Source organism: Scleropages formosus, chromosome 13 (assembly GCF_900964775.1).
Source record: "Scleropages formosus chromosome 13, fSclFor1.1, whole genome shotgun sequence".
NCBI classification, from domain to species: domain Eukaryota; kingdom Metazoa; phylum Chordata; class Actinopteri; order Osteoglossiformes; family Osteoglossidae; genus Scleropages; species Scleropages formosus.
In genome coordinates this window covers 10,761,349-10,778,325 of record NC_041818.1, presented here as the reverse complement: position 1 = coordinate 10,778,325, position 16,977 = coordinate 10,761,349, and the positions used below count along the sequence as shown (strand labels likewise).

Below are 16,977 nucleotides of genomic sequence, written 5' to 3'. Positions count from 1 at the left end.
AGACCTCACACTTTAATCACTATGTAGGACCTATTTACAGAATTCTACTTCACAGTCTACACACTCTCTCAGTCAAGTTGTTTTTTTTACTTTTAAAGAAAGAAAGAAAAAAAAAAAAAAAGTTAGTCTCGTCAGTTGTGGTACGTTGTGCCATGGCTTAGTTTAAAACACACTTTATAAAACACTTCATGAAAAACCACACATGCAGGACTACAATTAGAATTAATACAGATACAGCTGACAATAGCTATAGGTGAAATTTGTGCTTGGCTTTGATGAAAGTACTGTACATTCAAAATAGTCAATATGCATAAGATTTAATAATAAAAAACCACCACCATCTTACTTGATCTTGGCTTCAAACCAAAAACTGTCAGAGCAGTGCTGAAGTCTGCAGAATGCACTTCATCCTGATTTCCAGGGATGTGGGGGGGGAAAAAGTGAAAGGGGGGGGGGGGTGACTCTTGATTATTCTTCAAAAGGAAAAATCAAAATTCAACTGTTTGATATTGAGTATAAAACTAATACATACGTATACGCTCCCGCTTCTTTAGTTCATAGTATTAAGTTACAGCATAACATTTGAAAGTTCAATGAATCATTTTTGTCTACCCTAAATATTTGTTAGAATTGTACTGCTTTGGTAACAATACTGAAAAGTTGTCACTGAAGCATTTACAAGGGCATGCTTAAGTAATGTGATCAAGTTTAAAGGCCGACTGCCTTCCAGGGATGTAATGTTTATGTAAAAGATTTATTCTTCCGAGCATCTGATTGAACATCTCACTCCTTATTATTCTAGTTACCAAATGTCAGAGGCAAAAAAGATCAGAAAAAACAATTAGAAACAACTGAAGATGCAATGCTAGGGGGTGCAGTGGCGCAGTGGGTTGGACCAGGGTCCTGCTCTCCGGTGGGTCTGGGGTTCGAGTCCTGCTTGGGGTGCCTTGCGACGGACTGACGTCCCGTCCTAGGTGTCCCCCCCCCCCCCACGCCCTGTGTTACTGGGTAGGCTCCGGTTCCCCGTGACCCTGTATGGGACAAGCGGTTCTGAAAGTGTGTGTGTGTGTGTGTGTGTGTGTGTGTGTGTGTGTGTGTGTGTGTGTGTGTGTGAGAAAAGATACAATGCTACCTTGCACGGCCTCACTGTGGGAGAAACCCAACATGTTTTTGTTCATTCTCACACTCATAAGGACAGTTTTCAACAGAAAACGTCTACAAATTCACAATTTTTTTCTACCTATACCACAAGTGAGTCAGAATTTTACATGGAACTACAACACAGTTGCAAAACATGCTCTTTACTCATGACAACAATCATTCAATCAATTCTTTCATGTGATATTCACGATCAAATTACAGTCATTGGGGCAGGAGACTTAAGTTTATGACAGCACGTTTTGCTGATACTTAAGACTTTACATTAAATCACACTGATATGTGGAATCCAGTTGCACACACATCCATGACAACAGTCTCGAAGACCTGTGCACTTCCATTTAATGCTCTCCCCCAGGGAGCAGAGTAATCCTGCCAAAAAATGACTCTTCCCAGGACGAAAAACATGGGGAGTCTTTTCATTACAGTTCTGCAGAACAAGTGAATCATGCCACTGCTGTATTAGCTGACCTGGGGGAGTCAAAAAGCAAGGGGGGGTGGGGACGACGACTCAAGAGGCTAATCCAATATACTTTTTGGTCTGAAGAGAGTGCTGGTAAATTCTTGGCAAGGACTGGACATAACAGCATATTATATGAAGACTTCCTCGGAACTGCTGAAAAGCAACAACAGCTGGTTTTTTTTTTTTTTTTTTTTTTTTTTAAATAGATTAGCCTTTTTAAATTTTTTTCCCCTGATTGTTTAGACATTCTGCGAGCATCAGCAGGGGAGCAAATATGTGAGGATTTGTTAAGGTTACACATGGCACAATACTATTTATATTTATTTTTTACATCATATCTCTTATTTACTTTCCCTTGCATTGTATATAACACACCTGTACAAACATGCCGTGTCTATTTTGTATACTGTGTACTCATAATAAATTTTATATATATCTCATCTCTTTTCTTTTATTAGCCCACTACTTTATCTGCGGTGGTCACACCAAATTTAATGCACAAACTTATATCTACTGTGACAGAACATGAGTAATCAGCACCAATCACATGATCAGGATTGGCCATGCTTGGACCCGGGCATTTTCGCTTGCAGTTATACCTTTCAATAAAACACTTGTATGATGTTACAGGTTTTTCTTTTTTTGGCATTAATTCAACAGCTGCATAACATGCTATGCAATGTAAATCATAAGTACAACACACACACACACACACACACACACACACACACACACACACACACACACATACACACTTTCAGAACCGCTTGTCCCATACAGGGTCACGGGGAACTGGAGCCTACCCGGTAACACAGGGCGTAAGGCCGGAGGGGGAGGGAGACACGCCCAGGACGGGACGCCAGTCCGTCGCAAGGCACCCCAAGCGGGACTCAAACCCCAGACCCACTGGAGAGCAGGACTGTGGTCCAACCCACTGTGCCACCGCACCCCCTCATAAGTACAATATTTTGTTGTAATTACTGTTGCGGCTGGGTGGCACAACAGATAGTAATGTTGCCACACATCTCAAGGGTTGTAGGTTCGGACACGGGTTTCAACCTAGCTAAGACAGTGTAGAGTGTGCATGTGCATTTCCCTTGAGTTCTCCCACAGTGAGTAATGGGTAGAGGCTGAGGAAACCTGATCATTCCCTCCACTTAAATAAAAAAAAAAAAAAAAAAAAAAAAAAAGGGATGAGCTACAAGCTTCAACTGAAGCACCTAGACGATGTTTAATGTGCAATGTAATATGCAGTTCTTAGCTTTAAAAACTAGAATTTACAAGCAGATTCTTGTATTTATTGCATTTTGGAAAATATCCCAACTTTTCCAAAAATAGGGTCTGTACATACATTTATACGTATATTAACACGCATTTCCCCAAATGTACAAAGTCCCAAGTATAAATATGACACTTCATTTTTTTAAATGGATGAGCCACCTGGAGATGGTATTTGTAGCTTACTGGTAAATTCAGTAGCCATGGGATGTGGTCACAAGCATTAGCCATTAGCTTTTTGACCTGGTGGGGTCACCTGTGGAAAGCTGTAACCGTTTATGTTGAATGAATGCTGAACAGGTAGTATAGGGTAGTGTAATGCTGGAGCTGTCATCTTCCACTACAAAGATGTGTGTTCAAATACCCAGTTGCACCACAGTAGTATTCATAAAGATATTTATCTTGAATTTCTCTAGTATAAATTACCCAGCTCCATAAACTGGTCAATAATTGTAAGGAGCTTAGCATACAAAAACCAACACCAAGTCACCATGAAAAAAGGCTTCAGCTAAAGAATGGTGTATGATTGTGTACAGGGCACTGCCATCTCACAGTGACTAGGTCATGAGAGGACATGGGTTCAATCCCTGCTCAGTCTGTGTGGAGTTTGCATGTTCTCTGTCTCTACCTGGGTTTCCTCCCACAGTCCAAAGACATGCTGTTCAAATGGACTGGTGACTAAGTCACCCATACTGTGTGAGTGACACAGAGTAGTCATTGATTTATGGACGAGTGACCCATTGTAAGTAGTCATCTGCTAAATAAAATAATGTATGACAATGTCTGTGCACTGATATCCCAACTAGGCATCTTTCCACAACATTCCTGACTTGGAAAATGGGGAATCCGGGAAAAATCTGTATTGAGCAACTTCAGACCTCCATGCATTTTGTTTTGGTAAAAGTGTATTTAAAGCTGTTAGAAAACTTCATTAACAGGAAACAATTCCCTGGGAAAGGATAATTTGGTTTTCATACCATACTGATTATTATGAAGTATAACTCACTGTTGCTAAAACAACATAAGAATTCTTGCCTTCTGTGACACTGCCGTTTTAGATGTAGTTCAACTTAAGGAAATACTATTAATGTGTCTTTTCTGCAAAAGTATTAAATCTGGTCTAAATCCCATTCAAATACATCATTAGAGAGAAAGAGAATAAGATGCTCTGGATGACACCTTTAATTATAAGTAGCAACTCAAAACGTTATTACTCAAGTTAAAGGGAATTTTGCTAGGTTGTTATATTATGTACAACTTACCTGGCAATTGAAGATTGTGTTTCCTGAACTACCTTCATCTAGCGAGGCACTGATCAAAAAAAAAAAAAAAAAAATCATAAATACAAACACAACGTTACTTGATTTGTGTCTATAAAAGGCAATATTTTGAGCACAAATTTGAAGAACTGAGACCATCGATTTTACGTGAATTAATCAAATTACAATAAAAGCAAAATTATTCAATTTTTATTGCACCTTCTGATGGTGTGACATGGTGGCCTTTGTCTAGAGCTTGTGCCATTTTCTGAAAGGCTGAGAAACCTGGAAATCAAGGGTGTTGGAGAATGAATTAAATGCAAAGGTCTGACACAATGAGATCCCAGTAATACGAGCAATTTTTAGGATTCTTTAAAGAGGACTAGAGCCAGATTCAGTGAGGTCCTTTAAAGATGGCACAGCCACAACCTCAACCAACAACCAGCACCATGCAACACAAATATGAACTTATTCCACCCCCAAGCATCATTCTGCCCACTGACTCAGGCAGCAGGTCTCCTATGGAAGAACATGTAACGGAATGAGTTTTGACAATGTAGTGACCTCCATGTTAAAATCATATCCAAATAAAGCTAAAAGCAAGTATGAAGAAGTCAGGAGATGGTGGGCAGAGTAGAGAAAATAAATGGAAAGTAGGAAAGTAGAAATGAGAACTACAAGACATCAGAAATTAATAAGTCACAATCTAGAAGCAATAGTTGTGGTTGGAAGTTAAATGTCCACAAATGTCTCATTGTATGATGTGATACGAGCATAAAAGCATAACATTACCCAGCATACTTAGCAGACAGACTTCTCCATATTTTCGCTATTTAGAACCACAGAGAATTTTCTTTTTTTTTTTTTTTTTAATTATTTTCAAAATGTATAACAAAGGCAGGGTCAGTCTAACAAACCTGTTTCGCTGCTCCTGCTGCAGAAGCTGGGTAGCTATCCTTCTTAGGTCAGTAACTTCTTTCAGATCGTCTTCCTCCTGCTCCTCCTCCGACACACTATCTGCCTTGCAACTAAAAAGCAGGACTCATACTGTAAGCACACGGTGCTCAGTGCCATAACATAAGCCATTCACAGAACATAATGGTACATTCTTACCCCAATTCCTTATTCTCACTGCAGTATGACTTCTGAAGTACTTGTTCAAGCTCCTGAAATAAAAATTGACAACTCTTGTTTAAACATTTAGTACAATGTCTAATTTGAATTCATATTCACAAGCCTGTAAGGCCTGGACCATGCTACCTTATTGTAGTTTAAATTCCTTCAGTCCTACCAGATGTCATGGCAAGACTGTCAACAACTCACCTACAATTGACAGGAGTCCCTCAGAAATTCTCTTCAAAACCTCTGCATAGAATCCCATTATTGTATATAGCTTTTCCTCTGACTAAACTGTTGGCCATATATAACATTTTCTCTGTTTTTCCAGATTTCATCCACAAATTCCAACTTGTGTTAAGACCAATAAAAGACAGAAGTGATCCATATTGCAAGTCACCCAATTTTCACTTCACCAAATGCTTGGAGGACATATGTATGTTGTGCCTGATGAATAAATTACCCATGGTGGTTCTTTCCTCCTTACCTTCATGCAGGATACATAGTCTGGGTGCATGTCTCCCTCTGCTGCCTCTTCAGCAGGGAGATCGACAAAAACGTAGGGATCACAAACTGCCAAGACACATGAGAAGGGCAGAGTTAATACAAGTCCTCCATTTATTGCCTTCAAAGTGCATCATCTCAACCTCAAGAAACCCCAAAACAGTATACAGAATAAAGCCCAAAATTCTGGGCTGCAATAAAAGAACCACAAGACAAAAATTTGTACTAGGAAAAGGGTGAACACTCAATTTACATGAATTTATTTAGTAGATACTTCTCCCTAAAGTGATGTACAACTGAGAATGGATGAAGGTTCATTTCAGCAACAAAGAACTTTAGATAAAAAACACAAAGCAAAGCACAGTCAGTTTGTCCAAAACAGTCATATTTCTCTGCGCACATTACACGCATAGCTGCAGACAGAACTGGCAGAAGGTATAAAGGTGATTGTGGCAAATAACGTAATGCAAGTTTATGGTGCAGATGGGAGATCTGTTTTGATACCCCTCTTGAATGTTGACAAAAGACAGCAGTTCTGAGGGAGAAAGAGCTCATTCTATTGCATTAGAGCCAAGAGCTGAGAGCTCTTGCTATGGCCAGTCAGAATTATATTTGCAAACGAGAAAATGTTGCACAGAAAGTGGCATCTCTTGGGAGGACATACTCAACAGAAACATGCAGAAGTCCCCTAAGATCACTCTACCTCATTTTTACAGAACAACAGGGTGCACTTTCCCCATTCCAGAACAACATCAAAACTGAAATGTGTCTTAGGTTCAGTTTTCAGGAACTGCTGCTCTACTCAAGTATTATCAGCAGGTAACTTAAGTGTTAAAGGTTGCAGGCTTGTACTGAACAAAAAAAAAAAAAAAAAACTGAAGTTCAGGATCCCTTTTTACCCTTTTTTTTTTTTTTTTTTAAACTTTTGAAGAGGGTAATAAACTGGAAGCTGTAAAATCTGCCAATACAGAAGCAGGCTACATGAAAGGTAATTGAGTTAATGTGAATTTATCTGTATTGGGAGTAGTTCAGTACCAGTATCTACAAGCTTCTTTACCTGATTCTTGCTTAACGCTCAGCGTGTAGGACTCTGCCCGGGTGGGATCCCGTATCGTCTCAGACACTTGCGAGTGAAGGCTGGTCGTGTCATCATCAGAAGGCTAGCAGTGGGGGGGGGGAGAGAGTAAGAAGGAGCATTTAGGATCCAACAAGAGCTTCCTTTTATCCTGAATGCACGTTAACTGGGAAATCCTTGACAAGATGTGTAGATTCTCTCTATCACTATTAGACTTAGAAAAATTATTAAAAGGGCACTAAAAAAATGTAATAGATATTATATTTTTTCCTTACAAGATACAGTACTAGTTTTAGGATTTACTAAGTTCCCACATTACTAGTCTTGTTTATATCCATTTTATTAACGTTTTCCAAACATGAAGGGAAAAGAGCTCTAACAAACATTTTTATATCTTTACCAATAATTTTTTTCATGACCCTGTAAGATTATTTTACCAGTAATAGATTAGTAGCTCCATGTTTTAAAATCAGTTCACTTTTACTTTATAAGTGGCATGCATTCAAAACATTTTTTGTGATTATCAACATAAATGTGGTACAAACAAATCAGGGAACAGTTGATGCCAGCTGCATTGTGTGTTCATATGGCTTCTTTGGAAAGTCAGTGTTGATGGGTCATGAATGTCCATTCACTAACATTACTGAAGGTTGGTAAAGGCAATCAGAGGACCAGCCAAGCTGGTTGGTAAATGCTAAAGCTAGTAAAAGCCATAGCTTGTTTAAACAGAACTTCTGGCAATTTTTTTAATAAAAAAAAAAAAAAAAGCTTTTTGACAAATCACATTTTACAGGTGTCTGATGGTGTGTGAGCAATGAAGAATCCCTGCAACTGCCACAAGCATAAGGATACCTGTTTACTACAGAAAGTTGGCATGAAACCATGCCTACCAGGAACAACCACTACTTTCTCTCTGGAATTCAAACTCGTCTCAACACACAAATAACCACTGAGGATTTTCTAAGGCATGCAGTGAGGTCTAAATGCTAAACACTAAATGCACAGGGAAAAATCAAAACAATAGAGTAACACACTAAAGCTGAAGGTAGACTACACTCTACAGCTGATTAGGACCAAAAAAAAAAAGAGACAGAAGATGCTTAATACACACTGCAAGGGACCGAACAAATGGCGTGTGATCATAAAATGGCTCAAATGAATTTGTCAGTGCGCCACAATTCAGTGCTCCTGTCCTGAGTGACCCGACCCAGCACAGCATTGTGACCTCCCAGGTGGCTAGTTCTGCTAATGTCCGTTTATGTTTGTTCCCACACTGAAGTAACCCCACATATTCACAGTGATCTGGAAAAACACCACCTGAAGAAACTGAAGCACAAACAGCAGCATGCTCAAGAGTGAGAGTGAAATGCGTGCGGCTGCAGCAGCAGCATAGGACACACAAACCTCAGTGGTGGACAGCCTCTTCTCACCAGTGTCACTGCCAATGCCAGAGTCGGGACCATGGCTTTTATTGGGATAGAAATCCTCCAGGCTGGGGGGAGGGGAAAAAAAAAAAAAAAAAAAAAAAAAAAAAACACAACACGACATGGGGGAAGGAAACACGATGGACTGCAAGGCTGAAGCCAGATATGCAACAGGCTTAACTGCAAAGTGTCAAGACTGATGTGATTAATAAGCAGCATCCCATACAGTACAAGGCATCTCTCCATCAATACATACTAGCACTGTTGACATTACACTGTAGTACTGTTGATATTACACTGACTTTTACCTCTTGAGCAAATAAGAGTCAATAGATGCTTGTCAATTCTTACCAAAAGGAGTCTATAGGCAATTTTTAAATGATTAGCTTTTGTGAAATGCTTGTCAATCTTCATAACATTTCTTGGAAAGAAATAGCTGCCACATCACACCAGTCACTGAGATAGGTAAAATATTTGTTTAAATACAAACGCTCAGTGTAAGACACGGAAAACACAAAGGTGTCACATTGGAGCTAAGAAAACAACTGAAGCAACAGACCTTTCATTCAGTAAGTTTTTTTTTTTTTTTTTTTTTATTACTCAAAAGCTGGATCCCCAGTTTCTTCACAATCATGTTCAACACCTGAGTAGATTTTCAAACTGTGGTTGTTCTCTCAGCACTTTTGGGGTAAGTGTGTCATAAACCAGTATTAAAGCTAAGATGTATGATGCACAAACTGAGGTGGCCATACCTGCCTGTCAGGGGCTGTGGAAGGCAGCGCTTGCTCAGAGATGAAAGCTCCAAACCATCTGTTTTTTTGTCCATCCTGCAAGCCTGGATAGTCAAATACTTGAAGATGTGCACCTTCCCTTTAAGGCAGACCTGAAAGGTGCCACGTGGCTACATAAGTCAGTCCAAAGATATCCTGCTGCATTCTTTTCACAAGAATGTTAAAAATCCAGCATATACATATAATAAAATCACTGCCAAACTGGAATATTTATAAAGAGGAGAGCATGTAGCATAGTTTGGGCTACAGCCACTTAAGGTTTGACTTCAACTTCTGCCATAGTAACATAAGCAAAATATTTAAACAAAAAAATACTTAACGCTGCTCCAAAAATAGGTTAACAACTAGGCAGCTTAGCATAAAACATGCCAGATTTTTTTAAAGAAATATTTCAGTTCTGGCAGGTGCAGTGGCACAGCAGGTTTGGCCTGTGCCTGCTCTCTGGTGGGTCTGGGGTTCAAGTCCCACTTGGGGTACCTTGCAAAGGACTGGCTTCCTATCCTGGTGTCCCCTCCCCCCGCATTGTGCCCTGTGTTGCCGGGTTAGGCTCCAGCTCACTGCGACCCCGCTTAGGACAAGCGGCTTCAGTCAGTCAGTCAGTCAGTGTGTGTGTGTGTGTGTGTGTGTGTGTGTGTGTGTGTGTGTGTGTGTGATGCGCACGCGCGCATATTTCAGTTCTTCACAGCACCTGCTAGAACTGACTATTACCTCTAGATGGCGATGGAGATTCAGTTGTGACCACATCAAGCAACTACAAAATCAGTATGGTATAACCATAATATATAATAAATATCTTTACATTTTGCCTTTATATATTAATCCTGTCCAGGAATATGGGGTGGAATTATAACAACACAAGCATAAGCACACGAAGACACATGCTCACACCTGTGCAGGTGGTGACTGTAAGGGATTGTTGTCGAGGGCCAGCAACTGAAGGTGTCTCAATTTGCGGAAGATGGGAGGGATTCTAGTCACTTCATTGCAAGAGAAGTCAAAGGCGACGAGTGGGAGGAGAGCCAGCTCTAGAGAAGGACAAGAGGAGACATGGGAGAGTGGCGAGGAGCAATGGCAGCGTAACAGAAAACAGGAAGAGCAGGCACATCTCTCAGTGAGCATACAGCACAGCCTAGGGGGCAGTATGGGTTATAGCTAAAGAAGATCCAGGTCATTCCCTGGTACTGTACATCGACAGAAGTATACATCTACATTTACTTACTTTAGCACTCTTGTCTCCGAAGTACAACTGAGGTTAAAAATTGAATTTCAAAACACATGAACAGCTTTAGACAGACACGTGACTGCTGAAGCACAGTTAAATTTGTCCAAAATCCCCATTTATGCCAGTGATATTATACAAGTAGCTACCTGTAGAAACGAAAGGAAATACAAAAGGAGCTGGGACAGATAGTGTAGCAAGAGTTTATGGAACAGATTAAGAGAAACTGGGTCCAAAAGAAGGGAACCACTCAGCAGTTCTGAGGGAGAAGAAGTACTAGGAAAGGAGCATAGATTCTGGTGGTGTGAATAATGTGAAACAGCTGAATTAAGGTGGTCCCACATTCATATTGCTTGGGTGCTTTTTACTGACATCAGCTTGGCAGGTAAACAAACGTGTTTCGCCCCACTGCAGACATATTGTTTATAAATACAGTATAGAAACCAGTACAAGAAAATGGCACAAAATTAAATATCCTTGTGATTTTGTAAACTTGTCGTGAAAAATGTACCGCATTATCTGAAAGAAAGTGTCCACTCATTCAGTCAGTGCAACAAAAGTGATGTACTGTAGTGGGACAAAAAGGAGGTGATACTCACCTTCAGGCAGCGCATGCAAACAGTTCCTGCGAACATTCAGCTCCCTCAGGGTATGAAGGTTTCCCATCTGGGGTGGTAGCGCCTGGATCTCATTACAGCTGATATCCTAGGAACAGGAGAAAGCTTATCGGTTTCTTTAAGGTGTGGCCATATGACACCTCACACACAATCATATATACAGATGAATGCATCACATGCAGAAGCCAACAAGATGAGAAAAAGCTTTCAAACACAATAGACACCACAGCAGGGAAAATAACTTTGACCATGTCCAGGTCCCGCAGGGATGCTGCTGTTCTGTTTTCTGGGACAACATACTAAACTTGTGGTAAGTCAGTAACTATCCAGCTGCAGAAAGGGTACAAAATTTAATTGCCTGTGATTAAAGTAATCTGCTAAGCAAATGAATAATACCAGTTGCTCTGGACATGACAAACAGCTAGAAATATACATGCTTAACATAAATGCATGTAGACTGAAGCATCAGTGTACAAAGCTGCAAGGCTGGCCAGTCCTGGTTATTGTGGCCCATTGTGTATGGTTGTTCAAACTCAGTTGATTTTACATTTATTTAGCAGACACTTTTCTCCAAAGTGACTTCCAATGAATTCTATGTAGTGTCATCAGCCCACACACCTTTTTCACCAAGGTGACTTACACTACTTAAAGGGTCACTCATCCATAACCCATATTTTATTTATTGTACCAGTGAGTACATGTGGCTAACCTGGGTATTTATGTGTATAGAATAAAAAATGTATACAAAATTGCAAACAAAGCAATCCACAAGTATTCCATATCCCGAATTGCTGCACAAGAGCTAGGAAGACATACTGCTAGACCAGACTTGCTAAGTGGATGCCTCATGAACAAAACTAGTGTCCAGCAAATGTACTCAAGCATTTGACAGGTACTATATGTGGAAAAACAGGTTACTATTTGCTACTGCAAATCTGGAACTAACACATATTCTACAAACGCCTGCTACATTGCAGCTTCCTGGGATCTTCCTGGCCACCCTGTCAGTCATGACATCGCGAATGTGCACTGCAGCAAAACACAAAAATACACTCGGCTGTAAAGATAACTTGTTTTTCAGGTCGATTAAAAACTTCCTCACCAGCTGCATAAGGTTTCTGGATTTTCCAATCTCCTCCGGTATGGACTGTAGCTTATTGTTGCTCACAACAAGCACTTTGAGAGGAAGGTCAAATAAGTACTTTGGTAGAATTGTCAGAAGGTTTCGACTGAAAAAGGAAAAGAAAAGCAATATTAATGAAAAACAATGGAAATAAAGACTTTAAAAAGCTAAAGAGACCTGCAAAGATGTAAAAATTTCAAGTTATACTTAAAAAAAAGGGTCAATTAAGTCAGTAAAGAAAAATATATTGTAATTTGTTTGGCCACAACCAGCAGAACTAGATTGTTCTGGAAATAATGTGACCCTAATGGCAGATGGGTACTTTAATTTGGATAACAAATAAGGTTATAGATATTAGATACAGGGGTCAGTAACATGTTCACCAACTGCCACATGTGGCAAATTGACAAGAAAAGTGTGGCAAATTAGATTTTTAAACTAGGTGATGACACAGAATGAAAATTCAATTTGTTAATGCTTCTGTACTGTTATTTCATGTTGTGCAATTATTATGAACCCAAAAGAATATATAATCTTAAGGCATTGCTGCCTTGGAGATAATTATACTGGTATTTCAAGCCATTAAAGAAAACGCAGAAGGATACGTGTGTTCCAGTGTGATTCAAAAGACCTTAGTAAATGAGCAAATTCCAAATTATCTTGCCCATCTTGAATTCTGGACACTAAGGTTGGAGCTGACATGTGGAGCGACGCCAGAAATTACATGAACTTTTGAACTGGTCAGTTATAAAAATACCCAGATTTCATATATATTTCTGGATTATTGCACATAGTTTATTTTGCTTGAGTGAATATCCTTTTTCATACCCACTAAGCAAGCAGTTGATTAATTTCGTGCTTCATTTACTACACCTGTGCCCAGACTCCAAATTGTAGCACAATACTAATATAAAAACAGGTAATAAGGGACTGGGCCCATTCAGAGGAAATGTTCCAACAAAAGTATGATGGCAAGCGCTGCAAGGCATATACCAGGTAGTAAAACTTTACCAAAACCTGTTTGGGGGGAAAAAAGCCATCTGGGAGTCAAAGATCCTTTCTGTTTAAGCACAGACTAAAACTTATCTATAGAGCTTTTCATTTAGCTGACGCTGCTGACCAGAGGAAGTATCCTAACCACACGGCTGACTGAAGTCAGTCTCTCCGGTCTCTCCATAATAATGCATGTGGCCACCGTAAGCATTTTCCTCATGATTCTCTATACTCACTGCGTCAATTCTTTTTATTATACTATTAGGCCATCAAGGTCACTTGGCAATCTCTACTGCTGTTTCACATGGAGTAATTATAAGAATTTTTTTTCTAATTCACACTGCCTCCTGCTTTGCCTCATCTGGCCCTGAGCTCATACATCACAGGATGCAGATGACCGGCTCAAGGCTCCCACTGGATTCTGCCAAGTCAAGGTTGATCCAGTCTCACCACTATAGATGGTAGAGTCACAGTCTGTGAGCAACCAAGTCAACTCAGTCATCTAAACATCATTTACTGCAGATATACCCTACTAATCTGGGATTAGAGACTATGTTCCATGAGACTGTCTATCACTTTAAAGGAGTCCTTACAAAGGTTCAAACAAGTTCCCATCCCTGGGAAGTGTTTCTACTAAGCAAAACACATTGACAAAATTGCAATGAAATTCCATCTATTGAAGTTCTACCTACTTTCAGTCATGGCCAACAAATGTGTGACTGTATTCAATAATGTACTGAAATTGACTATACTCCTTTATTTACTTGTACTTCAAATAATATTTGGCATTGTTTGCCTTCAAACAATATGAAAGAATGTTTCTACCAAGTAGGGGGGTGCGGTGGCGCAGTGGGTTGGACCACAGTCCTGCTCTCCGGTGGGTCTGGGGTTTGAGTCCCGCTTGGGGTGCCTTACGACGGACTGGCGTCCCGTCCTGGGTGTGTCCCCTCCCCCTCCGGCCTTACGCCCTGTGTTGCCGGGTTAGGCTCCGGTTCCCCGTGACCCCACTCGGGACAAGCGGTTCTGAAAATGTGTGTGTGTGTGTGTGTGTGTGTGTTTCTACCAAATCAGATGTCACCTATGACACACCTCAGTGTGATAGGTTAACCATTTTCATAAACTCTGCTGCCCAAATATTTTTTCACTCAAGGTTTACAGGGGAAGGAAAAAAAACTACTCAGATAACATAAAAATGTTGCATTCTAACTTCATGCATATTATGAAGGCTTTAAGAAAAAAGGCCTATGGGCATCATCAGTCAGCAGCAAGAAAAGGGAAGATGAAGGAACTGATCAGCGATTCCTAATCAGCTACTTCAGTTGTCATAGCCCCAAATGTAGGTGTCGCCAGTATATGCACTGAAATCAATGTGCCGCTCAAATCTGTAAAGGAAAGAGGAAAATCTCCAGAGGTTATGGAGAGAAAAAAAAACAAAAAAAAAAAACAAAACACCATTGGGCAAGGATCTGAAAATGTTACCAACAGCTTGCTGGTAAATAAAGAAATGGTCATGCATGCTATTTGAGATTTCAGATATTTCTTTCAAAATGAACCAGACAAGCCTGTCACTTACTCCAAGTGTGACATGACTGACAGACAGGTCTGTAGGAAAGACCCTGAAAAAGCATCCTTTGTATAATGGTCTATTTCATTTAAATAATTTGCATAATGTAAAGTCAACACTGACTACAGACCTGATGTTCAAGTACGTCAACATCTGAAGGTTGATGATGGCTTCCGGAATGCCCTTTATGCAGTTGTGGTACAGGTTTAAGGTTTCCAGAGGGGCAAATAGGCAGACTTCTGGTGGAATCTCAGAGAATCTGTTCTTGGACAGGTCTGGGATTAAAACAAACAAGAAGAAACAAAGATGTTTACCTGTTGCAGTAGATAAAGAGTGTGTAAAGGAGTCACCCTACACCTATAGGACATTAACACTAGAGCAAAGGCAGAGCTGCAAGAACATCAGCATCCAGAACACACACTTCAACCACAAGTGATGTAGGAGCTCCTCTGCTGATATAAGTCCTTTCAGCCAGGGGTGTCCAAACTTCATCCCCGACAGCCACTGTTCAGCAGAATTTAAAGAATAAATTTAAATTACCACTTGACCATCAGTTGACGGTGACCAGGTAACATGAATTTCACATAACTTCACATAATTACTTCAATAATGCAATTAAAAGCTAATGTACAACAAAAACCAGCACAGCTTGCATTTCTTGGGAACTGGGGGAGGCCACGTTGGTGTTGCTGATGCCATGTTCTTCGGCACACTGTCAGGGACCACTGCAATGTGGGGCACCCAGGCCCCAATGAACTGGAACACAAGACAGCTCTTGAACCACTTCCTAAAACAGCTCACACCAGCTGAGCAGAGGTCACTACCAACAGCCTCCATAGAAGGCAAACTAGAATGCAGTCAAAACAGGACTCCCACTTTTGGAGAATAAAGTTCTTAGTACGATTAAAATGCCAAAAGTCACACACAGTCTGTACTTCAAAACTCTATGGTTTCCAGTTAGTTTAGCAAGAAACACGCAAATGACAGACCCACAGCTAAAAGTAACAGGATATTTCCACTCTTAGACATTAATGAGAACTGCAGCATCATGGCCCTTTCAAAACCCATTCAGATAAAAAGCAAAATTAAAAAGGGATCAAGTGTTCAGTAAATAAATTGTACTTAATTGTATACAAGCTCCATGCAGAAAGGCACTGGTCAACATAATTACAACTTTTTTCAGAAAATGAAAGTGAAGGCAAAGCTAATGAATAATTAATGTATCATTATTTTCCATATTAACAGTTAGGGAGAGCAGGAAGGGTCCTTTAAGGGCCATCTCCTTACAAGCTTATGGCTCCCAGTCTTGCTGTAGCAGCCATGATAAAGGAACATAATCAAAACTGATGCCGTAAGAATACCCTGCTGTATCAAAAGGTAAATGACCAAGCTGCTCAGAGTACAAACTAGCATGCCTTGGACTAAGGTGCAGCTAAATAAAGGTTAATAATAATAATCAGTTTAACTAGAATGCACTTCTGACTGGATCGCCTGGTCCTTGATCCTTCAAATTTGTGACAATCATGTCAGATGCAAAGATGCAAGTCTGTGTTAGCGCCACACTTAAGGCTTCTAGTGAAATGTTAAGTGGGAATCACTCGGCTTTTAGGAAGATGCAACTAGGAATCCCGTGCAGATGGAAAGGCTTGGAGAACAGGGCCATCTCAGGTACCAGAAAGAGGAATGATACAACAGGATACTGTGATACCTTACATACCTTGTTAAGAGACCTTGCCTTCCTGGTTACATAATTAGAGGCACTGCCATTGGTTTAGGCAATGTCACAGCATGGTGCAAAAAGCTCCAAAAAAGCCCACCACGCTTAGAATCCCTACATTGAATTCCACAAGATATGCAAGTTGCCATGGCAGCTGACATTAATCTGATGCAAGACTGACGAGCGGGCACGCAGTGACTCTGCTCGGGAGGGGGTAGTTTAGCGATCCTAGGAATATCACCAAGAAGCCTTAGCCTCTTGGTAATCTGGTTACGACTGTTGCCATTGGTATAGGAGAGGGTCTGATTCTTGCCATTGCCTGTACAATACCAAATAAAGCACAGAAAAAGACTCACTCCTGTGCCTCTTGGACATTTATGTGCAAGATGCTCTTTGTTCAGGTCACAAAGGGCACACGCCACAGCTTGGCATTTCAGGGCTTTTCATTATACAATTTTTTTGCAGTTGGTTTTTAAAAAAAGAAAAGAAAAATCACAGATGTTGATTAAACACATTAGGAGTACTCAGAGTAATTTCTGTATTTTATAATCCCATCAAACAGGAACTGAGGCAAACATCACAATCAGGCTGGGATGTGTTGCTGGTAACATGATACACCAGCAACTGTTAACCCGTTGAAGTCTGGCAAACTATGCCATCTGTCCATATCGAAACA

General features: G+C 40.3%; 1 protein-coding gene across 2 annotated transcripts in view; it reads right to left on the bottom strand.

Moving 5' to 3' along the window:
* LOC108925507 (leucine-rich repeat and calponin homology domain-containing protein 2-like) overlaps positions 1–16,977 on the bottom strand; it is a 31,709-nt gene that overhangs the window by 5,491 nt on the left and 9,241 nt on the right. For both annotated transcript variants that reach the window (XM_029257187.1, XM_018737505.2), the window contains exons 2-14: positions 14,715–14,859; positions 12,007–12,133; positions 10,887–10,992; positions 9,957–10,093; positions 9,030–9,160; positions 8,258–8,345; positions 6,836–6,938; positions 5,762–5,847; positions 5,272–5,324; positions 5,076–5,186; positions 4,378–4,443; positions 4,162–4,210; positions 347–410 (exon numbers count right to left, since the gene is read on the bottom strand). In XM_029257187.1, the coding sequence (XP_029113020.1) occupies positions 347–410; positions 4,162–4,210; positions 4,378–4,443; positions 5,076–5,186; positions 5,272–5,324; positions 5,762–5,847; positions 6,836–6,938; positions 8,258–8,345; positions 9,030–9,160; positions 9,957–10,093; positions 10,887–10,992; positions 12,007–12,133; positions 14,715–14,859 (1,266 nt within the window). The remainder of the gene's footprint in view (positions 1–346; positions 411–4,161; positions 4,211–4,377; positions 4,444–5,075; positions 5,187–5,271; positions 5,325–5,761; positions 5,848–6,835; positions 6,939–8,257; positions 8,346–9,029; positions 9,161–9,956; positions 10,094–10,886; positions 10,993–12,006; positions 12,134–14,714; positions 14,860–16,977) is intronic.